General features: G+C 39.5%; 1 protein-coding gene across 2 annotated transcripts; it reads left to right on the top strand.

Moving 5' to 3' along the window:
* The first annotated feature begins 16,222 nt into the window (after window positions 1-16,222).
* On the top strand, window positions 16,223-23,174 carry LSM6 (LSM6 homolog, U6 small nuclear RNA and mRNA degradation associated). Of its 2 annotated transcripts, none has more exons than XM_054825621.1 (4): window positions 16,223-16,332; window positions 17,656-17,768; window positions 21,268-21,381; window positions 22,907-23,173. In XM_054825621.1, exons 2-4 carry the CDS (start codon window positions 17,675-17,677, stop codon window positions 22,939-22,941), a joined length of 243 nt encoding a protein of 80 aa, XP_054681596.1. In that variant the 5' UTR covers window positions 16,223-16,332; window positions 17,656-17,674; the 3' UTR covers window positions 22,942-23,173. The 2 variants fall into 2 exon arrangements, with proteins under 2 accessions (XP_054681596.1, XP_054681597.1); XM_054825622.1 differs by lacking the exon at window positions 16,223-16,332 and adding an exon at window positions 16,855-17,063 and having other exon boundaries at window positions 22,907-23,174.
* Window positions 23,175-26,402: the final 3,228 nt, after the last annotated feature.

Genomic DNA, 26,402 nt, shown 5'->3' with positions numbered 1-26,402 from the left:
ATTTACTTTGGGGAAGAAGCATGATTCTGGCATCGTATCTAAAATTATGAAAATTATGAGATCATTCTTATAATGTAAAAGGGTAATATCAGGCTCATTTATTAATCTGCACAGTTTGCCCAGGATATTTTTTGTCCAGCATACATACATGTTACAATGCTTGACATCCTGTAAGACTTATAGTAATATAGTAGTCTTATAGTTGCCTTCTCAAAAACCCTTGCAGGGTGTGTAACCTTGTTAACTTTCCTTTTTTCCCCCATTTTACAGATGGCAAAACTGAGAAGGGTTATGCCATTGACAAGGTTGTAAAGTGTTCAAACTTGTCAATGGCATAAATGGGTGGTTCCCAAATTGTGATGCACTTACAAGTAGTTGTATATAAACTACTTCTGGGTGGTATATGATGTAAAGTTGCCACTGCCAATGAATGGACACTAAGACAGTGGTTTCCAAAGTGGGGTGTGCATAAGACAACTCACTGGGATGCAGGAAGAAATAATATTTTTTTTGTGCCACTAATAAATAATTTTAATCTGGCATTCCTGAATCCTGGTCATACAGCCCTGCTGGCATTGCACTCTAAAGTATTGTATAGATGGAGATGAAAGAGAAGGCGGTTATATGTAATTCTGCTTAGCAAGAGAGTAATTTTATGGTGAATACACAGATAACTGTGCAAATCAAGTATTGCTATGGGGCAAGATCAAAACTTCTTGGATCACAGTAAAGGGTATAGTTAGCAAAACATAAATTTAGCTGTCAGCTATGTACTTTTTCTAGTGTTACACAACATATTCATAAAAAGCAGAACACTTGACACTGCTATTGTAAAATAACCAAATACACAGCCCACAAGTTTTGACAAACAATTGCATTCTGTCATCCTAAAAGTGGATGCCATCTCATTCCTTAGCCCATGAGGACATGTTCCTGTTCACTCAGGAACACAGTATTGCTGCTAACAAGAGGTACTTTGTGGTACGAGACAACAATCCTTTTCTGTCATGGATTTCTTTTATTATTGACAGCTATGTTTGGGTGGCATTGATCAGCACTAATTTCTCACTGACCACAGTGCCATGGCTTTAACAGGAGGTGTGCTTATATTTGATGCCTGTCACACCGTCCCTCAAGCAGTTCAAAGGCACATTCTTTTCTTGGATCTGAATGATTAAGAAGGGCACCTGAAACATAGCTATTGCTGCCACTGCACTCTAAAAGTGTTGCAATGTAGTTCAACACTTTTATGTGCCAGAAACAATTCTATCACTATAAAAAAAAGGTAGGCACATTTTTTCAAACATTTAAAATCAATCATCGGCTACCAGGAATAGATCATGTCTGAAAAGCTATTGCTTATCCTCCTCAGTCTCAGTAGTAACTCCACTGTAGGCCTGTCTGTAACTGGCTTAAGTGAATGGGAGGGTTAGAATGAGGAAGCTTAGAGCATCAGCATATTTTTCTTGCTGTGGACCTTCACCAATCAAAACTTCTTTCAAGATCTCTCTGCTGGCTTTTCAGCTCCACATGGAGCTATTGCAGCCCTTCCCAAATGAAATTTTGCATTGTACCAGATGCAAAAAAGATGACTGATGCGTCCAGAACATCTTTAATTGAATAATCACACATGGTTATCATTGAAATCACATTAGCTCTAGAGGAACGTGCAAATATAAAACCAGGGCAACGTTTTAGTACTGACACACTACTACTCCACTTTCGTTAGTATGATCTATAGGACATTGACTGATGGGTCTGCACTGGACTGTTCTCTAGTTGCTGGCACACTTGTGCTATGGCTGCTGCTGTAATTTCAGTCTATACACAAGGGAGGGACTCATGATTTCAGAGGGTGCAGAGGGGCTCATTCATTAGCCTAGCCTCATAAAAGCTTACTCTACTGCAAACATGTAACTGGCTACACCTATTTTAATGTAATTAAAAGACTGCATAAATCAATGTCACAATAAGCGTCCCACTTTAGATACCCACTAATGACCTTAGCTCTTAGGAGAGGGCTTTTCTTTCCTTAGCATTAGGTCACATCTGGTTGGCCTTCCAGTACAGCAGAGGCAGCAGCAGCCACTAGCCTGGACAGCCCAGTGGCTACAAGGGCTCTCTGGCATCACCGAGTTTGGAGCTTTGGCTGCTGCTCAACAGACTTGCTTGTCTCCATGCTCCTGGCAGAGGTGGCAATGCTGATATACCTGCATCTCTCTGCTGTCCTGCCTCAAAGATCACTGCTGTTGTTAGCATAGCAAAGAGGCCCTGTCGCTGTCTCCAAGCACTTTACAATGATAATGTATTTTTCTTAGGGTAAGTCCCATTATGCCCTTTTTATGAAAGGAGAAGCTGAGTCACAAAATGTTTAGATGGCTATCCAAGATTACAAAGAAGCATCAAAGTGATAATTCTTATGTAACTCTTGGGGAAAGCAGCATATTTCACTGAATCATGCTGCCTCCCAACCATAAATAATGATACTTGCATTCAGCACTTTCAGCTATTCTGTCCCTGACTGATGGTTAATGGAATCAACTGCTTTTATCCTCCAAAACCTGAAGAAAAATAGGGTGTATTTCAAGCTTATTTTACGAGTGAGCCCATTGTGGAACAGATAACAAGGTGGTGGTTCCCAGGAAACTTTTCACTATAAGCTTAAACAGGTAATTTTCTGGAGACACATGTGTAATATTTAAAAATAGAAACTCCAAAGGAGCACAGACTGGCACATGCAGAAAAGGACTAGGTCAAACTCATATATCCCCGTTCACAACCAGCAGCCCTCCCAAAAGAGCCTTTGGGCTTGCCCATTAGGTAGGGCAAGGTTGCTGAGGCTTTTGAAGGTAGTCTGTCACACAGAGACAGGTGGAGCCCAAAGCACAGTGCACTCAGTATCTAGGTTCCTCCATTACCTCTTCACCAACAGCACCCCATTCTGCAGTTCACAGAGGTGACAAAGGGGAAGGGCACAAAGCCTACTGTACACCTCCGTAAGGTTTATGTTTATTTGAACATGGTTTCTATTATTGTTTTATAGTCTGGTGCATGTCAACAGGAGATAAAGAGGAAAGATGGCTGAGGAATTAAATTATCTATAGTGCTGAGCAAGCCTATTTTGGTCCACTGTGGTTTAAATTTGCCACCTGACATGATAAGGTAGAAAAGGTTATGTTACTCTTCAGCTCAGAATGCACCTGTCTGGGAAGCCCTAACATCCCTCATTAAAAGGGATAGTGCATGACCTAGCATCGAGGTTAATACTAATATGTTCCTCTGGAGCCATGACTGTGGTCCCTCATTACCATTATCCTCTGAATGTTGTTCTAAACATTGGCACCCTAATTGATAAACAGACTCAGCCAGTTTCAGACCTCAGAGATGGGCGGCTAGAATTTGAGATAGCTATCCTTTGAAACAGGCAAGGAGAACAATTTTTTTTTTTTTTTTTTTTTTGCATTAGGTGACTGCAGAACTTTAATCAATCTTCATGTGATGCCAATAGTTCACAGATAGAGCTACACTGCTTGAAGGAAATAGGTTATCTTTTCCCACTGTGAGCTGCTATTTCTGAGGAGCATTTGATGCGAGTCTGAAGTAACCGTGCAATCTGAATTTGAAAGGGCCATTAACCAGGAAAAATTAACAAAATACATAGAAATGACTGAGCTCGGATGGCCAGTTTTCCAGCTATGACCTTTAATTCTCCGTAAAGAGAAGGTGCTTTAAAAAGTCAAACATTCTCACCAATCTGGTTATTTAAACAGAATGGTGAATGATGCCGCATGTGTGGAAGGAATCCAAAAGCAGTTTGGGTGGAAGAAAAAAATTGCAGTTATAACTCAGCCATATTTAAAGAAGAAAAATTACTATTTAAGCACATGGTATATTATTTCATGAACCTTATACTGTGAGACTAGTGTAAATATGTACTTCCAAACATACATATAAATAAAAATAAACTGTGAATGAAATCTATTTTTCTCCAAAAAACCTATAAGAATACTCAACATGTACATACCTATATTTAGGGAGAGAGTGAAAGCATGAAAGCAAGGTCTTAAACAACTTGTAAGCCATATTGTGTTACTTATACGAGACTCAAACATCAAAAATTCAACTCAAACACAGGCTTTATTTCATAAAGGTGCATAGAGTCTAAACATGTTCATTTGTTTCCAACTGCCTGAAGTAGGTACATGCGTCCTCACGGACAGTTTTCAATACAATACGTTTGCCTGAATCATGGCCAGAGCCAACAGATGAGTTGAACTTCCTGGACCATGAACCAGTACTTAACGTTCATAGGCAAATAAAATTCACCCCTACAGGAAGTGTTCTTCCCCTATGCTATCTAAATGTTATTAAACACACAGAGATTTGTTATCCATCTGAGGGTACAATCCTCATTCTCTGAAAGGCAACATGTATCAGCTGAATATGAGAAGAACATAACTGCCTCCTGAGTTTTCTAAAAAAGATGCTAAAGACAACAAAGCAAGTTACTAATCTGGTATAGGTTTAAACCCAAGGGGTTTTAAAGCAGGAATTTATGAGTCCCTGGTCCAATATGCATTTATTTAAAAATTGTATTATCATAGCACCTAATGATCCAAGTCACAGGCCATCGCTCTCTTTTGCACTCAGCACCGTATAAGCACACACAGAAGCAAAGCGTGTTCCCCAGATAGTTTACAATTCAGTTATAAACAAAGATACAATAGAGGGATACAGCATGGAAGGCACGAACAAACAATGAGATCGGTTGATGTAATGCAGTAGATTGAAAAATGTTGCTGTGATGTGGTCCTTCTTCCACATTTCTACCTTCCTAGAGTCGTTAAAAATAGCTAAAATCCCTTAATTTCTTCCCTAATAGTACTTTCCCAGGTGACCATATGCCACAGGGATGCTACATGATCACAAATGGGAAAAATACCAAAGAGCGTAAGGGGAATGAGTCATGAAGCAGTGAGACATGTTCTAAAAATATTTACAAATCCTTAGTTAGGAAAAAAAAAAAAAAAGGAGCTGTTTCAAATGACACTTCTTGGGCAACAAGATTCTTTGTGCGGACAAACAGCACATGTGACTTAACAAATGGCGAGCTTTTCATGTGAGGCCAGTTTTCAGAGTGCTCAAGAATGTCTCTCTCCTGAATTTCTTCCTCAATTTTTGCTTAAACTATCCTGAATCTTACATATGGAAAAAGAACAAGCTTAATCGGGGCACCTGTAAGCCTTTCATCAATTCAATTATCCGTTTAAGAACTCGCTCATTGAACTTAGTCATAAAATGTTCAAGTTGCAGTGCTGTTCCTGTCTATCAGCTTGCGTCCCTGAATTCTTTGTATCCTTAGGGATGTTTTATCTTTTGAGAAATGCGACGGTCTGCCTTTTGAGACTGACCTCAGCAAAGCTCCATAACTAATATATTGACAGATATTAAGGTAGCATGGAAAGTGAAGCAGTTCACAACTTGTGTCTGTCAAGCCGCTTTCGTCTCCAGACACAGGATCTTTTAAAACTACTACACGACCTTTCAAATCATTAACTTACATTAATGGCATCTGATTTTTTTTTTTTCTTTCCCAGGGATCTACAGATCTACAGCAGTATCACATCACATCAAAAAAGTATTTTTACTTTTTGGAAAATATAATTAGAATATTATCATATCTCCAAGCATACACAAGGCTTATCTTTGGAATGTTCCTTTGCTGTCAGAAGAACAGGCTCAAAATGGGGAGAAGAATTTACTGATACTGCCAGTATCTCTGACATTTTCTACTGAAATGTGAGTTGATTATTTCTATATGTAAACTTGAATTTGCAGTTTCTCTTTGCTCCATTTTGAAGAGGGATGGAGACAGCTGTTTCAAAGTAACTTAAAACCAATCATATCACCTCCAGAACATACTCGTTTATAAAAATTAAATTCAAAACAATACAGGACTAGCTGTGGAATATTACAAGCATCTTCTTGAGGTCAACCATCATTTCTGATTTTGCAGGACACACAGATATGCAGCTGTATTGACATCAACGCTTCCTTTTGGGAATAACATTATACAGATTTGCCAACACTGATTTCCTCCTTGTTTTGCCTTACCTGAATATTACTGTTTCAGTGCCCTGGCACCCCAGCTAGGAGAACATGATGGTTCAGATCCTGCTGAAAAGCATTTTCTTTTAAAATTAAGATTTCTGCAAAGATAATAGAAAACAACAGAATTACTTCATATATTGTTTTCTTCATCCCTTAGTACATTCCTTCAAGATCAAAGTGCCAAAATACCAAAAGACGTGATATTCAAAGTTGGTTTTCTTGAATTTTAATTTAGAGAACGTGAATCTCTTGAGGATATATACACACATCACATATATATATATATATATATGTCCACATACTTTAATTTCTTGTCTTTAACCAAAGTCACCAGCCTAATGCTAACACAAGATAGTTATTGGACCTTGAGATTTCTTGCCATTTAATGGCCTTTTCATCTTATGCTCTTGTATACAAGGTTTAAGAATGGTGCAGCTTCTGAATTACATGATAAAATCTTTCAGTCAGGAGCTGGAAGCACATTTAAGAAGGGACTTAAGAAATGCACATTTTAAATCAGCCTTTAAGATCACTGGCAAATATTTCCTAGACAAAGTAGTAAATTAATTGGTCTAATGTAGAATGAAAGACCTAGGTTTTGGTACTGGGGGTTGCTGTCCTTTCTCTCAGGGAAATAATCATGTGTCCAGCTAATGGTAGACTATATTGCTGTCAATATCACTTTCAAGTTATTAAGTCCAATCAATGCTAGATAAAAGGAAAAAAGGTGGTCAACAGGCAATCTAGCTTTCAGTTTAACACTCCCTTGAGGATTTTCATTATCCTTTCCTTTTCTGTTCTCAAGGTTAGCTCTAGCTAGACTATTTCTAGCTTCGACTTCCTGGAGATAATGCACATCCACAATAGCCTTGCTCCTCCAACGTCAGTGTGCCCTTCCACCTGAGTAAGCAGAGTCCCGTCTTTTTTCTATTATTTGTGACCTTTTCCTGGGTTAAAAGGTCACTCCTGAAGCAGACAGGTTTCACTTCTTATGGTGATTGCAGTGCAAAAACCAGGCTTCTACCTTGTTAGAAGTGACATCACTGTACATTAAAGACATCATATCTCCTTTCATATTAAAATGCCTGTCAGTTCTGCTGCTCACAGGCTGTAAATCTGCCACAGTATCCTGTGCTTGGGATCTTTCATTATGAAAATATGGAAGATAAGCATTCTGCTTTACTGTCAAAAAGCAAAAGTAACCTGGTAGTAATGAGGTTGCTTTAAAAATAAATACACAATTTCTTAAACATGGATTACTCAATGTGGGACAATTTTTGAAAGCAAGCCTTTTTATTTCAATTCCTGAAAAAATTCAAGCTTAAAAACTAGTATGAGTAAAGCATGAATATACAGTCCTGTAGAATTTATTAATGCATAGATTTTGCACTTGCTCATGCAGTAAATCATTAGATTTTCCCTTTGACTTTGGCCCTCCAGCCTTGAGAGAAGTGACATACCAGAATTTAACCTGTTTTTCATCTTTATATCATACAGATACAAAAAGACTTGTATGTTCTGCAAGGAAGTGACAACATTCAGCTGTTACGCATATGACTTTATAAAATATAGACAGTAGAAAGATACCTCCTGAACAGCAAAGAAAAATAGAAATAATTATTGATCATTTTCTCTCATGCCATCATTAGGATATTAATAATACCTTGCTATTACATAAAGCTTTTTATCCATTGATCTGAAAGCACTTTAGATACATCATTCTTCTTGTTTTACAGAAGGGAAACTGAGACACACAGAGGCGAGATGACCTGTTTTAACATTTGAGAGCAGCTCAGCAACAGAAGTGAGAACAGGTCTTACATTTCTAGACTAGACTGTCTGATACTCGACTGACTTATTTCAAAGTGGAAAATTGCATCATTTGCTGGTGTACCCCTGAATTGTTCACATAGTATGTGATTATTCATTTATTATTCATTTTTCATTAATGGGCTAAAATTATCACAGCTATTTCTTTATTATAAAAATAATCTCCTTATCCATTTTGTGTGAAAATACTAATCCACTGCTATTCCCCATTTCCATTAGAATTCCCTCCAATTGAGGAAACTTCAGCATGTGAGCATAGCATGTGTATTTTCAAATTGCATCTTCCAAATGACATACTCCATTGTTGATACTCCGAGGAGCTGAAATGACTGGCTCAAGAGTTATTTATGGATGATGAAGCCTTTCACCTCCAAGGCATTGATTTTTAATGTCTGAACCCTACATCCAGAGACAGAAATATATATTTAGGCTGTGCTCTGTGCATTATGTGAAATCAATTGGTAGTGTCAGTTCCAAGTAGACAAGTGCCCAGGTGAAAACCATGGAGAGAAAAAAAATCACAAAACAACACAAAACCACAAACAAGGAAAAAATCCCACCAAAATTATTTGGATGATGAAGGTGAACACATAGGAAAAATGTAGTAGCTGAGGAAATGACATGGTTTGGATATGGTCTGATGAGGCGAGACCAGAGGATTCTACATATGTCATGCAGGAAACCAGAGCATGTGTCACTCAGTGGAGCTGGAAGTGAAATGAAACAAGAAACAAAAAAAAAAAAGTGATGCGTGGCACTAACAGCTTGCTTCTGCACCTTCCAGTTTCTCCTGAATGCAGAGGGGATTTTCTTCCTCCTCTTTGTAGGATGAAGTCCTCTGTTTATGTAGAGCAGAGCAGAGTGAAGTAATGAGAGCTGTAGTTCTTTAATGACCCAAGTCATAAGGATTTATAACCCATTTTACAGCAATGTTGCCAACACCTTCCTAGCCACAAAAGTCTGCAAGGACTACTGATCAGGTTTTTGTATCATCTCTCTCCTCCTCAGAAGAGCCTTTTGAGCCTTTTCAGTTTCACAGTCACAAGTCTTGTCTATGCTGAGTGCTTTCTTAGCATTCCCCATTGTTTTCAACATCCATGCGAGTCCACTGGCAGTAGCAAGGGTGCAATTTTTAATAACAGGTGGTCTGGATTGCTACAGGCACTTTACACTACTGCCCTCTAAATTTTCTGGGTAGGATTAGGTGAGTGAGAAAACATGGGTGTTGTTTTTGCCCTAAAGCTCCTACAATTCCTAGGACTAGTGGAGCTGCACCGATAGTAGAGATGGCGGTTTTGCCTGAAAGCCGAAAAATGGACCACGGAACAGTGAGTCAGTTGCCCTGCATCATTCCCCTCTCCTAGAAGAAAATATTCATACCTGTTATCACAGATCTGGAAGAGTTGGTACATAACCTTCAATATTGTTTTATATGATTTTTCCAGTAATATTTTTTTTCTTGTAAAAGCAGTCAAGACCAAAGTATATAGGCATATTTTCTTGCATGTGTGAACACCAGGGAATCAGATCTGAACATCGTGTTTGAGGTTATACTACCTTTGAAACTGCAGGCCCTGGTGACTGGGTCACAGGCAGTCACACCATATTGACAGACCTGTATTTATAGATAGCATCCTTATTTTCACCAGTGTATCCATTGAAATTATCATAAAGTTAAAAAGACAAGAGCTGCATAATGTACTCAGTTAAAAATTAACTTTTGATTTAATATGAAACTTTATGCTTTTGTTTTATGCCTAGCAAAACTATCTTGCATATATACAGTTTCTAGTCCTACCTTTTGATTTTACCTATTTTTGTTGTTACATTACAAAATAGTCACATTCCACTTTGTTCCCTTAACATCAGAAATAATGATTTTGTAGTCAATGGCCAACAACTGGGGCCATTGGAAAATACCAGCTCACAAATGCTCTAGGAGTGACCTAACATTGACATTAAATCACATTTTATTTCTAAAGAAATTGTGATCTCCAGCTAGTAAAGGCACAGAAACAGAGTTATTATACCACAGTCTCCATTATTTGAAATACTTAATTGTCTAACTTCTTAGATTAACCATAGATTAAATATTTATGTTTAAAATTACTGAAACTGGTAATATTTGAGATTTTTCCACATATATCTTCCCTATTTTCCCCTCAACTTCAAAAATAATTTATACTAATAAAAATAGCTTCTTCCATCTAATCAAATTTCTGTTAATTGCATGTGGGAACCGACTCACTGAGGATGTGATTCACCCAGGCTCACCCTGGAAGCCTCTGGCAGAGGCATATGAGAACCCAGGTATTCTAATTACAACAAACACCATAATTTTTTCCTGTTTCCAGCATCCTCACAATAGTAACGTGTATCGGCAGAGTAAACACTGACTTGGTAACCTCCACGTGTGCCTTCCAGTCTGGCTAATATCCAGGAAGGTGCTCCTCACATAGACAAACTGAATCCTCTTTGCATAATTATTTTCCCTCTAACATTTGATTATTATTTCTTTATCTGCATTTCAGTAACGTCTAAGGAGGTTCTGCATATTGTTCAAATATACAATAGCAACAAAACCAAAGGTTCAGAAAGTCCAGCGCTTGAAACCTCGATCTCTTTTTTTTCATGTCTTCATTTTCCAGTATTTTTTCTTGGTATGTGTCAGCAAATGCTTTGAATTTCACAGAGTTATCTACACTTCTTTTTTATATAATGTTGTGGTCTGTGTCAATAAAACTCAATTTGCTACTATTACTTAAACTGTGCTAGCTGCTCCATACAATGAAGCAGCACTGCTGGGTTCAGGCTTATGTCTTACAATTTCTGGAAGACTGAAATGTGTGGATGGAAAAAACCCACTCTATTTTTGGCTTGATCCCTAATCCGCTGCTTGCTGAAATCCAGGGAAAGGCTCTTGGCCTCTTTCTGAGGAAAGGCAAACACAGATTTTCCCCATATATGAAATACCTGTGGAGGGTCAGATAAATGGATAAATTGGGTTGAGAGGCCGGAAGAAGTCCAGTCAGTTCCCCAAAACAGACTTAATCATCCTGTGAGTCAGGTTATACTTATTCCCTAGATCATCAGCTTAAATGGAAAGGGTCAGAGAGGGAAAGAAAGGTGGTTGAACACTTTTTAATCTTCCTTCTTCACTGAATTTCAGAACACAGTATGGATTGTTTTTACCACACTACAAATTAGAGCTGCCTCATGTTTACTTTGTATCCCCAGGTCTGCGTCAGAAGCATTTCTGGGGAGCGAGGAACTAACCTTGCAGATGCTTCACACCAGCAGGTCAATTTAAAGTAACTGCTTCAGCCCATGTCTTGCTTAAACTTGACACCAGAGTTTTCAACCTGAAGTACTGAATTAGCATCATCGAACTGGCTATGGAAAAGTTTACATTGAAATGTCATCTGGAATTGATATTCCACACTGGAAAAAATAAAGAACGTGTGTTTCTTTGATGTAAATATTTTAGAAAGTCTAAATACAAAAGGCTGTGTCCAATTCCATTGTATTTTGGATAGAATCTAGCTAAGTGTTGCAAAAAAGATTCAAGTGGAGCTTCCAGCCTTTACTTAATAGAAAGCACAATTTTCACATAATCTGTCAAACTATATTTTAACTGGACAGAAAGTAGGAGAAACAAACATCTGTCAAAAAGTCATCATGTTGCTTAATCCATATAGGAGGACATGAACATCCCAAGGTGGTGAGCGCAATGTAAGAACTTGAAGACGACAGAATTTCGTTAGGCTCTTCTACCTAAAATCCATAGCACAAACCCAATAATTTTTGATTAAGGTCCACTTTAAAATGCATTAACTTCTTAATTGAGGACATGGCTGGGAATCAGCATTTCTGATGATCTTAACATAGCATGGGAAATAATGTTGGATAACTAAGCCTTCATTTAAAGGGAAAAAAAAATCTTTGATCTTTTACTGTATAGGCACAGATAAACTATCATTCAAATACTGAAAGCCTTGAACTCTGCCATCCAAATGCATGCAAAGGGGAATGTCAAACCTCTTAAGGCTCATGAAAAAGCTTGTCTCTGGGGGAAGCTGAGGAGACCGCTCCCAGGAACTCGGAGGGAGTTAAGTGAACTCTGAAAGCTTCTGGGGATCTTCCCTTTTCTACAGACCTGAAAGTTCAGGAGACAGAAAGCCTTGGGCTGAGTTCTCACATTATTCTCCCCAGCTCCTTGAAGACCTGCTGACAGCTCCCTGTTTACCAGGAAGTTTGCTGACGAGGTAAAGGAGGGAGGTCCTAATACTTCCTTTCTGTTGCTTCTTCTTGCACCCTTCAATTCCTTAATGTCCTCCTGTTCCTCACCCTCAGGGCATCAGAAGATGACTTCTAAGAAGCACAAATCATAGCAAAAGAACACAGCTCCAGAAGGAAAATGAAAGGGACAGAGAGCACAGAGGTTATGCCAACTTCAGAGAGTCGCAAAGTCAGCTTCAGCAGTCCTGTGCCAAAGTGCAAATCTGGCACCGATCTATTCTCTGCACACAGCACAGCCTCTGACAAAGCAAAGCGAGACACAGAGCCCTCAGCAAATCATACCCATTAGCTTGCTATCAGGCAACAGCCTGGGGGTCCACAGCAGTGAGGGGGAAGCTAATCCCCACTCTTCTGACACAGGAGTTGTGTCAGGACTGAGAAGCAGACAAACCACTCCGGTTGCAAAAGCTTTTTTTTCTTTTCATGAGTTTCTCCCTTAGGAATCCTGTGGACAGCTGTGGAGAAAGCATGTATGGTGCTTTCTTGATCCAAAGTGGATGGAAAGGATCTGCAGCCTAAGAATCTTATCCTGAATCTGCTGGAGGAGTTTTGGATCAGGCCAGTGATATATTTTTGATACCAGTTCATCGAGATGGATTTGTTTTGAGCTTTCAAGTGTATTTTCAATAATTCATAGAGGCATCCTTAGTACAGAGAAGTAATTAGCAAAACTTCGGTGGGAGCAGAATCTCACCTTCCACCTCTAAACTCCAGAAATGTAATACCGTGTTTACTTTAGGGCCGTCAGGAAGCCCTGCAATAACAGTGCTAATCTTGAACTGCAGAGCTTCTCCACCTCTACACTATTTCATGGAGGCTGACATCTCCTTCTGCTCCCACACTCTCAGAGGGTCTGAACAAGAAAAGTTTCCCTGGATTTGGAACTCGTTCTTGGCCTCTTATTTTATTGCGTAATTTTCAATTTTTTTTTTCTTTTTTTTTTTTCTTTCTAATCTAAGAAGGCACCAAAGTTGATTGTTAAAATCATGGGGTATGCTGTGATCATGGCCAGAATGGGTTTGTCCTCTCTGACACAATTTTCAAGTGAGGACTGTTTAATACCTCTGGTTGTAGGCAGGGATTATGTAGGCTGAATTCAAAAACTGCCGCAGACATTCTTTTGTCATCTGGATTGTTGTTCTTCTGCATTTAACTTACATAAATGGCATGCACTTCACAAGAAATAGAAAAATTGGACACTCCTTTTAACACATTCTGTGTTATATAGCCACCTCACTCTATGGAAATACTTTTATTTCAAGTAGCTGGGAGAGAAAAACCTTCCTAACTTTGAAGTGTTTTTTATTGCATTAAAGAGAAAGAGAGACTGTCAAATCCCATTTCATTTTTAAAGTTAACTGTAAAGTTTTAATTAGGTCCTCTGAACAAGGATTCTGTGATGCTTTATGTTTAAGAGTTAGCAATAGTACAGGATCCACCTACTTCAGTCATTAAGTTCAGTTGACAAAAGCCAACACAACTCTTTTCTTTGTAACTTTGTAACCATTTATGTTTGAGGTGAAGATGTTAATATGGAAATTTTGTGAGCTGGGAAGACTGCGAACTCTATCATTGTAATTTATGACCTTTCATCTAAGGCCAAATGTAAAGGCAATTGCAATTGTTCTATATCTCAAGGCCAGCACATAGCAGATGTATGAAATTTGGAATGTTAGACATAAACTTTTATTACCAAATTATAAATAATTTCTACCACTTAACAATGTTCACCTTTCAAGTTCATCTTGATTAAAACACAAGGGCAGCATCTCCCTGATTTCCATGAGTTATACAGCTGAAAAAGCTCTCTCATAGTACACTATGAAAGGATAAAGCAATGCAGTATTTAAAAGAATCTTCTGATAGGAAGGTATGTGATGTTTTAGATCAAAATCCTTTTTCATCTAGATGATAAACAAACAAAAGAGAATCATTAGCCAATTGCATCTTAATTTTATTTTCACTCTTGAAGCTTTGAAATCTTTAAGGAGTCCATTGAATGTGAATTACTTAAATCCTTTGAAGACCACCTTCCTGAGGTCATTGGGGTTTTGTCACTCAGGAAAAAACACGTTCTTTGGGTTGCCTAATAACAGATGTGATGACATAATCTTCCTGAATGTACAAGATGGGAATTGTCTTCCCAGGTGCAAATCACGCTACACCAAAGTGCTCAGCAACATACGCCTTCCTGCATGAAGGTTCATTTACCACTAGGAACAGCACGTGAGACTGCTCCGAGACCTATGGCAAACCATGGAAAATTACCTAGGGTTTGGGTTCATGACTTGGTCTCAAGCCATGAAAGAAGGGAGCTAAGGATACAAACCTTGACAATCTCAATGCCTGTGATTCAAAGTAGATGTGTTTGTGAGGTTAATAGGGTACGAAGCAGGAAAGTAGAAGGATTTTGTTAACTGACACCAAACCACCCAAGTGTCCGCACACATAGAAATTGTAACTAAATATATGCCTAAGCTAGCTAGAGAGCAGCCTATTGAGCAGAAGGCAGAATAACTCAGCAGGTTCTGATGGCTAGCAAGAAAAAGAAATACAAGTGATAAAGACAAACTCATAAGAAATAAACCAAAGAGGAAGTCTCCCAAACCGTAAAATGGTCCTAGTTGGATTTGCAAAATTGTCATGAAAATTTACCAGCCCAAGCATGAAAACAAAAAAATCTATTTGCCCAGTCTTTATCATGGAGATCGGTAACAATGAAAACCAGAGTACTGCCTTATCAAAATATTACACAGTGAAGCCAGGCAGCCAAATAAAACTTTGCAAGCCTGCTCCCCAGAGTAACTATTTTACTTTCCTTTTCTGCTTCAAGTACTAGATATAATCAAGCACAGTTGGATGTTCCTGATTAACATGACGGTTGCCTGGAAACATGGGCACAACTTTCCTGGCTGTGCCTGTGCTTGAACTTTGGGACAGTCAGGTGAACTTGGTCGGGTTTGCAGACCTCGCCTCTTAAAATCTTTTAGCCTAAGCTTTGGGGAAAAAAAAAAATGTTACTAGATAAGTGTTCAAAAAAGAAGATAAACAACTCCGGAAGGAAGAGAGAATACAAATTTGTGTTCTGAAAAGCCATAGTACATTTTCTTTGTATCACGAGAATTAAGAGTTTTACCAAAATACTAAATCAATAATAGAAGAATAAAAAAAAATCCAGTCCAGAAGCTTTCACAGCTGATTAACTGCTGTCACGGTACTAAATCCCTTTAAAAAAAGAAGAAAAAAAAAAGGTATTTTCCAGACATTATAGCTGGGGGATAGCTGGGGGGAAAGGGAAAAGATGGGTGAGAAGATGGGGAGAAGTAGAAGACAAAAGTTCAGCTTCTTCTTGTGCCATGTTCTTTCCAGGTGACATTTGAAAAAAATCTTTTAGCTTCTACATTCACTAATTTATCTGTAAAACGAACTGGGGAGCACTTTCCTATCTAGCTCTGGTATGGACATCTACGCTGCCAGCTGCGAGGCGCTCACTTATGTCTCCAGTAAGGCCCATGTAAGACAAGATCATTGCGGAATTAATAGGAATGCGTTACACTAGAATATAATTATATGCTGGATCGTATAAATTTTCCGTAAGAAATTGATGCGACATTATTTTCAGTGTAAGTGTAAGCAAGCCATAAAAAGATGCATCTCCGTGAAGAAATCGGGGTTTAGCTAATGCAGAGCCCGCGGGTCCCAGGGGTGACCCCTCGCAGCACAGCCTGATGGCTTTTGGGGAGTTCGATGAGAAATCAATAGCGCTTTTAGGCTCCCGGCCTTTCGCAGACCGAGCGCCCCGCGCCAGCGAGCGAGGATGGAGGAAACAGCCCAAAATCACGGACTCGGGTGGGAAACACCGCCCAGGAGCTGCGGGACCGCGACTCGCCGCCGGCGGGCACCTGGCTACGGAGACCCGCACAGCCCAGGCTGAGGGCGGGCACCTGCCCGCCCACAGGCCCGGCCCCGCCCCGTGCGTTCTCGCGCCCGGCGCGGTTTGTCCCTGCCGCCGCGCCGTAGCGGGGCGGTGGTGATTGGGCGCGAGCGCAGCGGGCGGCCAGCGCCGGGAAGGGGCGCAGGAAGCGGCGGCGGGTGAGTGAGGGGCGGGCCCGGGTCGCGGCCCCTGATGGGGCCCCCAGCGGCGCCGGGCCCGCCGCCCCCGGGCCGCGGGGAGGGCACCGGGGGCAGGGAAGGAGGGGCTGGCCGGTTACGTGAGCGGGGGGGGGGGGGTGGGTGTCCTGTGTGGTATGTGCACTCCCCCGCCGCGTGCGGCAGGCGCGGAGGTGGCCGTTACTGGCGTCTGTTGCAGCCGTTGCTTTTGCTTTTTTCTGTTTTTTAGGCAAGCGGCAGTAAAGCTTCACATTATATCTGGGGTTTCTGTCAGGGACGTTTGTCAAAACACGTTTCGCGCCGTTTCGCTTGGTTTTGAGCACACAGCTTGGGCAGCGGCACGTAAAACCCGACCGTGTTTGCCTTCGGGAGGGCGGGGGAGCCGCCCGAGGCGGGCAGGGGGGTGGTGGGGTAGAACCTGCCGTTCAAAACGCGCTTGTTTTCCACGAAAGCTAAAGCTATGAAGTGCTATACTACCGAGCGTTACGGTGCCAGCGTCGCAGATGACATTGTGTGTTGATAGGAAACCCAGTGACGGTCCTTGCACAGCTGGAATAGCTTATTGCAGTTTGCCACAGAAAGCAAGCAAAAAAAGTTGACACTATACTGGGTGTACCATTGACTTAAAATCCAGAACAGCTGTTACCTGGACAAAGTGACATAAAGGCAGAAGTTAAGCAACAGTAACTGAGGGAGATCTCATACCAAACTGGGTGTGTGCCGCACCATGAATTTTTAAATCACAGCATCTTTTCAGGTCTCCGTACAACTTAATCACTAGCCTTAAATCTAAATTTAGTCTAAGTTAAGTGATGCATTTGAAAGCATCCTTTGAAATTTATTCTTTGCTCATATTTGTGAGCTGAGATCCAAAATCCTTGTCCTGCTGTTCTAGCACAGACTTCTGTGTACAGAGGATGTACTGGCTTCTCCCGCAACCCCCTAAAGATATGAACCACTTACTATGACCTAGCTCTCTAATTTTAGTAAAACCGTTTTAGCAAATGGTGTTACAGAGAAGATGAGGCCTTTGGCTCTGTTGGAAGTTTACAAGATGCACAGCATGACAAACAAGGATTGTTATTAATAATTTTCAGAAGTTTAAAAATGCCAGAGGGAAAGTTTAATGCTTTGGCTCTGGGAGCTCTGTCTCACCACCTCCGCCCTTAAGGTTTTGCTTTTATCTCTTTTGATATTTTCTCCTACTGAAAGTATTAAGCATCAGGGGACTGCCTGTCTCTACAGACTGTTTAAAGAACATATGTGAGCGTGTTGCTTATCCAAATGTTTTACTTCTCTTCCAAGCTTACCAGAGAAGATCAAGATGAGTCTGCGGAAGCAAACCCCTAGTGACTTTCTAAAACAAATCATCGGAAGGCCAGTTGTCGTAAAATTAAATTCTGGAGTTGATTATCGAGGTAAGTTCTCCATCTGTCTCTCACACAGAGTAAAGTCATTGTTTGGGGAGACTGGAACAGATGCATTGCTTTTGAAAAGCAAAACAGTGTGATCCAGAATCTTGGAATATGGGAATATAGATCTCAGAATGGTGACATTAAAAATAGAAAATCAGCTCTGGAGAAACTGATGAAAAGGAGGTTAACGGTGGATTTAGAGATAAAATTACTCATCTAAATCATTAGTGTCCTTAGTTACAGATGGTTAGACTGGAATCTCAGGATGATTCTGAGTTTCTAAACTGGTATTTGTAAAGATTAGCTGGAATTCCAATTCCTGAAGTGGCCAGACAGTCCCCTTTTCAGTGCTTGGATGGCAACCCTTGTTGGAACTACCCTTTTCTTCACATTCCTGTTCTCCAAATCCTAGTATACGCCTTGGTCCAGAAAAGCTTCAAACAGTAAACTATGCCATCAGTCATAAGCCTACTCTTACATGAGGAATGAAAGAGTTATTTTCATTCTTGAGTAAACAAGTGCCTAGACACATGTTAGATCAAGACTCAGAGATACAGGAGAAAGCTTAGTGTTACTTTTGCTGCTATATGCCCAGTTCATTTTAACACAGTCCAGCAGTTTTATTCCAGAACTCTTCAGCCTATCTGTGTACCTTCTTGCACTGTGGGATTACAGGGGTTTTTAAACCAGTAAATTAAACTTATCTGTTCAGTGAAATGTCCTGGTCCTACTCCCATTAGGATAAGACTATAGGCCTGCCCAGTTTTTTAAGCAGTATCCAAACTTCATTAAAACTGTCATGTATCTCCTATTGTGCACAACTTAGACATTTTATTCTGAAATGATTTAAACATTATGGTGCTGCTACAGATAGGTTTAATTCAATTAGCTCAGCTTGGCACTTGAGAGGAGACTTGTTTGTGCTGTGACAAGGAATCTTTGTATTATGACAGTTTGAAATTGGTATTGTTCACTGAGAGCAAGCAGTGCCTTTTTATCCCTTCCTGTTCCTCTTTAGTGTCTCTCAGCTGAGAAAATTTGTAATCTGTCTTTTTTTTTTTTTTTTTTTTGAGAACCACATCAAGCACTTCAGGTGGTGTTGGTGGCTTAAAAACTTCACTTCAGAGGTCTTTGGCCTCTGGTAAATTCTTTCTTACAGGACAATGTAGCAACAGTTCATTAAAGTCAATTAAAGCAAGTCATCATTTACCTAAAAGGTACACACAAGCCAGGGCCAAACCAGCTTTGGTTTTTGGATGCACTTTCTATTTTCTTTGAGAACACTGGTACGTTCTGCTTGGTAAGATCCAATTGTAACTGCTACAGATAAATTACTCAACTTTCCCCTCAAAGCTGGTTTAACATGCCTACAATCAGACCTACCAGTTCCTTTGAAAACCCTTGGTTTTTACTGAATTTTTTTCCCCTTCCTTCCTTATTTCCCTCTGCTCTCCTTCCTTCCTACTCAATGTGATCCTGCGGTTAAAAACTTGTATACTATTCTCATTTGAAAAATAGGCACTCAGTTTGTTTTCTGCAGAAATTTGACCAACATTTGTAAAAGCTAAACATTAAAAGAGACAGTATCTCAGGCTTTTGTTGCAGATTTGTCTAGATTCTTCCTCTAGGCTGTGTTGCTAATTTTACGTCTGTACCTCCATCCTCTGAGCCACAATACGCACAAACGTGGCCTAATACAAGTGTTGATGTGTAACCATAAAATCTCTTGATTCGCTGCCAAGTGCTGCACATGTCTAAGGGAAGAAGCCCTGAGAAGGTAATGAGTGATAAATTAATATGTATGATTTCTATGTGTAGAGATGGATATGTACATTAAAACATCTCTACATATAGATAAACCAGATAAAATACTAGCCAGGATGGACAGTAACGATATTTAATGCCATTAGTAGCCTGAGAGTAAACATAAAGAGGAAGAGAATGAAACAACCATGAATGCACTCTAGGAACAAGAGTTTGAAAATACTGCGTTTATGGCCTACTGAGTGGTACCTTAAGAAAACCCACACAGTCCAATTTTAATTTTGGACAAACTTTTTTTGTTTTCTACTGTTAGGTGGAACACTTGGGATTACTGGAGTGAAAGAGAGTTCTGGCTTTTGTTTGGTTTGGGGTTTTTGGTGCATTTAGTAACACTTTGTGAGCAGTCAGTTTTTTCTATTTGTGTAGAAACAGAGGAAAGAAAAACATTAAGGAAAATAATAATCCTCAAACCAAGGAGAACTTGAATTCCTAATTATTTAATGGAAGATGTTACAGTAACACCTCTGAAAAATGAGAACATGTCCTAGAGGAGGATTCTCAGAATGGAGTTTTCTCCCCCTCCCCGAGTACAGCCAATACACTGTATTTTGAGTTTTAATGCCAGATAAATAATTAGATGTTTTTTAAACAGAAGAAAAAATTATTTTAGTAGTATTGTCTGTGTGTGCAAGGATAAAGTCAGGAAAACACACATGCAAGATGGAGATAATTAATACAGCTTTTTACAAGTTGTTTTGTACGCACAATTAATAAATCAGATTGCATTATCTGAGCAATTCTTTACATCTGTTAATCCCTGCATTCAGTTCCTTACATGAATAATCTGTCTGTTGGTCAGGCAAGTTAAATTTGTAGACAGCCATGGTTCTGATCGTAAGGGTGGGTGTAGATGCCAAAGATTTTTTTGAATGAAAAGTGCCATCGTGTTGCCAGCACATCAGAGGTACTGTCTGAACAAGGTACAGCCTTCAACAGGGGCTATGAGAAATGAGAACATAAGTACTTGTCTAAAATCAGTGCTACTCAAATACGTATTTTCCTGATCAAAATAACATCTAATATTACAAATGGCAGAGATTTTTTTCTTGAGTTGCATTAAACAGCATAATTTTGTTTTTACAGGAAGATTTCAGTGTTGTTTGAAAACTCTTTACCTGTTGAAAATTAGGTAGAATTTTGTATACATCAAAACAGAGACTTGCAGTCAATGTTCTTCTAGATCTGTTAGCATGAAGATAAATATGAAAAAGTGTGTATGGTGCCATGTATTAAAAAGGTTGTTTTTCAGCTATATTCTTCAAGAGTTTGCATGAAAACTCAATTTACATAGCCTTGTCCTTAAGTTATCCAGTTACACTTAATGTCACAGGTTATTTTCAGGTGTGTGGCTTAAAACACAAGTGAGAAGGGACAACTTAAACTTTCAAAGTGGAAATTGTCAATGTTTTGAAAGTCACACCTTAATGACTTCTTTTTTCCCCCCTCCCCCACTCTTACATCAACTGATAAAGTTGCTACTAGAGTGCCTGGAGTTCCTCGCTCCCAGCTTAATTCTTTGGTGAATACTCTGATCTACTGACTCATCTGGCCAAGCTTGGGCTTTTAGGGTTTTTTTTATGAAGATACAGTTTTTTCAGTATCACTCAAACACAATGCATTTTTGTTTATTTTAAAATAAGTTTAAGCTGATTCACTTTTAAGCTGTCATTGCCTTCAGGGGTCCTGGCTTGCCTGGATGGGTATATGAATATAGCTCTGGAACAGACTGAAGAATATGTAAATGGACAACTAAAGAACAAGTACGGGGATGCATTTATCCGAGGAAATAACGGTAACGACTCCTCCTTATGTTATTGCTCAGCAGAAGATTGTGGTTTGATATTTACTTATGAATTTGAGGAGTGGCTGAGGTGTAAGCAAGCTGCCTGCAAGAATATTACTTTTAGGCTTTCTTGGAAACCTTAACATATTTACTTTTTACAGTTTCACTTTTCAGTGTCTCTGCTTTTCTGCATTCCTGTGGCCCTTTTTGCCTCTGATCTTGAAGTTCATTTAGAGAAGCATGCTCTTTTCTAGCCTGCCTTAGAGCTTATTTCCTGTCATTTGACAGGTTTACTCTTTTGCACTTACTGCCCACTTAGATGGCCTCTGCTCTATAGAAATTTCTGTGTTTTGCTAGGCAAACTAGTGCATAAATTTGTGATACAGTACAGATACTGATGACACTAATATTTTCTTGTGATGCGATTGTCTAGACGTGAATGAATACTGGAGGTTCATTAGTACTGGAGGCTATTTTCATCTTCATGAGTAAAGATTTCACCACCAGTCAAGAAAGTCACTTGTACTTTACTATTGAGCCTTTGAATATCCCAGTGCAGCAGGTGGATTTTAGTGCACTTCAAGGACAGTCCCAGGCTCCTGAAATGACTCTGTGGTTATCAGGCCATAATAACAGGACATGCCAGGGAGAAGAATATCTAAAAAACAGAAAAAGTTCACAAGTCAGATGTGAAGAGACTTGTAGAGAAGGTAAATGAAGCAGAGTTTGACCAAGTTACTTGAAGAAAATCGAGGACAGGAAGGAGGGAGTGAACAAAAAGAAACAAGAACTGAATCCCATGTTGCAAAAAAAGTCAAAGAGAATGTGGCACCAGTGTGAGAGTGTGTTTTGGGCAGAGAAATAATCCTTGAATAAGGCCAAATGCTTTTTGCAATGAATTTGGATTATTATGCTAACGAGTACAGTGACATCGCAGCTGGAGAATCAGTTGTGGAAATAAGAATCTATTATAAAAGTTAAAACAAATGAGTGAGAGGCAGGAGGCTGAAGAACAGGCTGAGCAGAGAACTTAAGACATCCTAGGTTTAGGAGCATGATGCAGTTTATTGTGCCTGGATCCATTCTGGGGATATCACTAGCGAAGCAGGTGGAAGATACCTGCTGCTTCATAGGTAATGGTTAGCTTTGCCTTAAGTGCTTGCTATTTCCATCATTTGTTGAAGGATTGTAGCACTGGAGCCTGACACCTGTAATTCTGCTGCTTGGAAACTCTCTCATGCTCCCCTCTAATGCTGCAGGGTAGCTGGCTTTATCCTCCCTCTGTTCAGCTTGCATCTGCTGGAACATAGCTTGGCTATGAATATAATAAATACTGAACCAAAGTAATACATAATGTGTAAATTTGATAGCTTTCTCAAAACCTGGACTTAAGTTTCCTGACTTTGTTCATGCTGAATGGGATTCATTACACTGTTGTTTTACAAGCCATGGAAATAAGATGTTTTAAATCAACAGGCTTCTGCACATTGTTTACCAGGGCCCTCTTATGTGTGCCGCTTTCTCCTTTTCACAGTATTGTACATAAGCACACAGAAGAGGAGGATGTGAAGATGCCAGAAGGAGGCTGTTTTGTACTTGTGAACCTCTTCAAGTGATGAGCCCTATTTGATTTGTAGTTAAAAATCCACAGGAGAAATGCACAAGTGTTTAAATTTATTTTTTTAATAAATGTAAACCAGTGTAAACTTCCTGAATGGTTTTGTTTCAAAGCATTGCTTTGTTCCACTGTACAGAAAAAAAAATAAAAAAGAGAAGCATGTAATAGTGCTGCAAGACTAATTCAAAGCAACAGGTCATTTAATTATGCTAACAGTTGTAGAAATACTGATGGAAGGTAAGTAGGCATGGAGTAATTGCAAATCACAGCCTTGTATTGATGGCAAAACAATTGTTTAACTGATGTTGGGAAGGAAAATGCTAATGTTTTGGTGACAGTGACCTGTCCCTTTTGGAAAACACGGGGTCAGCTTTAAATGCCAATCTAATAAGAGTCCTCAGGTAAAAAGTTCAGCTGTCCAAAAAATCTTGAATTGTGGATTGAATCAAGGGATGTAACAGTGACACTTCAACAATTAGGGGTGGGGAAAGAATTGAATCGAATGGAAGAAAAGCCCTAAGGGTGAACAGAAAGCTCTGTGCCAGCTGAGGAAATCAGTCACAGGTGAAAAGCTCTCAGCTGGTATGCCAACACAGCTGGTATGCCAACACAGCTGGTATGCCAACACAGCTGGTATGCCAACACAGCTGGTATGCCAACACAGCTGGTATGCCAACACAGCTGGTAGCTGCTTCACCTCCTGCCTCTGTACATCCCACCCTACCTCAGCCTGCCATTACCTTTTTTCTCTACCAAACACAGTGGACTTCTTCAATAAAAAGCTATTTTAACTAATATCTAAAGCTACTCTTGGAAACAGACTAAGAATATAAACGGTCTCATAAACATGCCATATGTATCCTCTTCAGACAGTTCACTCTGTCCCATCTGCTTCCCTCCACCCTAGCACCATCTATATGTTCTCTTTCTTTCTGTGCTAGCCAGAAATGAGAACACACATATTAAACTTGTAGTATGGGGTATGCATTAGGGAGGGGGAACCTCTGTGCAGGCAACAGAGTCAGAACTTGTTTGTATTTTACAACAATGCTCCCAGATAATCAAAGCCCAGCGAGTAAATCCAGCTCAGTTTTACATGGGTACTTCCGCTAGTTTATAAGATATCTTTTCTCCTTTTACATGCAGTCAACCAAGAAAAAAACAAAACAATGTTCAGATATGTTTTAATGTGAGTGTTACTGCACTTAACAGCCAGATACTCAGAGTGTTTTCTTGTTCCTGGGGACAAAGTTAGAGGTTAGGGTAATGTGCCTCATGGTGAGGTTATTTAGCCAATTTTGTAAAATTAGTCTTCTGAAGTCCTGCTTTATTCTTTGGGCAATTTATAGTGCTTTCAGGAGGAAAAATGCTTCTAGTTGTGGACAGATGAACAAAAGACAATTGTGTGAATGTAACATTGGCCCATTCTTTCCAAGTACCAGTAGCTCTAACGCAAGCAGGGAATAGTAGCATTTCAGTTATCCAAGGGAGAGAATGTGGGTTGCAAATTTTATTTTATTTTTTTTTAGATCAAGGAATAATTCTAAGTTATTTTGCAATCAGTAGTTAACCTTTCCACATTAAACACTTCAGAAGCCGCTACAGAACACAGAGATGCTACTTTATAATATGCTTCAATAATTTATCATTTTTTGACAAGGGTTGAAAAGGGTCCAGGATGTAAGTACAAATCACCAACTTGCTCCTCTGTTAAGTGACTTCTTTTAAAAAAAGAAGATGTACCTCCAAGTGGAGCATGCAGTTTCTCATTTCTTTTGTCATCTATATGCAGCTGGCAGGTTACTGTGTGCTTTCATTCCCGGAGACTGTCTGGGCTTTGTGTTTTTATTTTAATATGGGGTTAGGTTCCTCCCCCGCCCTTCCTTCTCCACTTCCTCCCCTCCTCCACCTATAGCAACACGTTTTGCACAGACTTTGATTTACTCTCAAGAGTTTGCATTGCTAACTTTTTAACTGCAGTTCTGTTTCTACAAGTCTAGTTATAGAACATTTTTCAGTTATGACCTACTTTACAATGTCTAATCTCATACTAAACTGTAAACTTAGAAAGTACTATGTAGTTTACATGCTGAAGGGTTTTTTTAATGTATTCTAGATCATTAAGTCACTTTATTATGTGAGGTAGATAGGAAAATTTGCATTAAAGATGAGCTGTTATAATTCATACTCAAATTTCAAAAGTAGCTAAAAAAATTAAACATTTAATTCCCACAACCACTAACCTTTATATACATTTTACAAGATATTTTTCCCCCCTTAATTCAGTTTTCAGTCCCTATGTTTTAATCAAGTGAACATTTAAGCTTGACTTCAGTTAGTCCAATATTTGGATGTAGTCTGTTTTGAGTTGGATAAAACATTCATCTTGGATTTATTTTACTTGTAGTTTTTGTTTTGACTTACTATATTCTGTAGAACAACATACCAGTTGCAAGTAAACCAGACACTGGCCAGTTTTCAGAAAAGCACGTGGGACACTATCCAAAGTTTAAGTTTTAAGGTGAGGCATTCTGTTATATGTGTATGTAAACATCAAAGTAGAATGGGGCATTTCACAAACTCTTGTGCTTAAAAATGACTCAACCTAATTCATAAGATCTTTATCCCATCAGGAAATACAAATACACTTTTACAAACTCAATATATCTTCACACACAAGAGACTATAGTAGATACTAATGCTCCTGTCCTTCATGTTACCTCATTTACCATATCCTAATGCTCTCACCCCAGTACCTGTGTATAAAACAGTTTTACTCATGGATCAAGCTCATCTAGGTCAGAACTGACAATGAAACATTCTTTGAGCAACTTACAAAGTGCTCACCCATCACTAATCTTAGGAGAATGCACCCAAAATTAAGTAATCCAAAACTAACAAGCAAAAATTAATTGAGTTTCAAAGACAAAAGCTGCATTCACATATATAGTTAGTACTTTTATGCAATGAGATCACTTCAGAAAACCAAGGCCCTTTAACCACCATCCCATCCCCTTCCATACATTCAGTTCACAGACAGACCCCATGAAGAGCAAAGAGCGGCAACTCCAGATTTGCTGCATCCCCACATCCAGCATAAGCTTCTTGCATTTGGAAAACAAACAAACAAAGCCACATCTCCTTAAACAAAAGCCTGGCTGGGAGCAGCAGCACAGCATATCCTGTGGACACTAGAGAAAGCAAGTCTGGAGGAAGGAGGTAAGTACTCACTGCGTGATGCAGCAAGCAGAAGCCAGGGTACAACTAAAGCCTGCAGTGCCCTGGAGTGGCCCTATATAAAGGGAGCAGAGCATGCTAGGAAAGTCTGGCTTTAAAGGTATATATACACTGATGACCACTCGGTTTTACAGTTTGTTGCCACCTGGTTCCTGTTCAAAGGGAATCTAACGCA

Source organism: Grus americana, chromosome 4 (genome assembly GCF_028858705.1).
Source record: "Grus americana isolate bGruAme1 chromosome 4, bGruAme1.mat, whole genome shotgun sequence".
Taxonomy (NCBI): Eukaryota; Metazoa; Chordata; class Aves; order Gruiformes; family Gruidae; genus Grus; species Grus americana.
This window is presented reverse-complemented; position numbering and strand designations above follow the sequence as displayed.

Coding starts and splice junctions, on each gene's coding strand:
- LSM6 (XM_054825622.1), top strand. CDS start 17,675: ATGAGTCTGCGGAAGCAAACCCCTAGTGACTTTCTAAAACAAATCATC. Junction 17,769..21,267: donor TTCTGGAGTTGATTATCGAG/GTAAGTTCTCCA, acceptor CATTGCCTTCAG/GGGTCCTGGCTTGCCTGGAT. Junction 21,382..22,906: donor ATTTATCCGAGGAAATAACG/GTAACGACTCCT, acceptor TCCTTTTCACAG/TATTGTACATAAGCACACAG.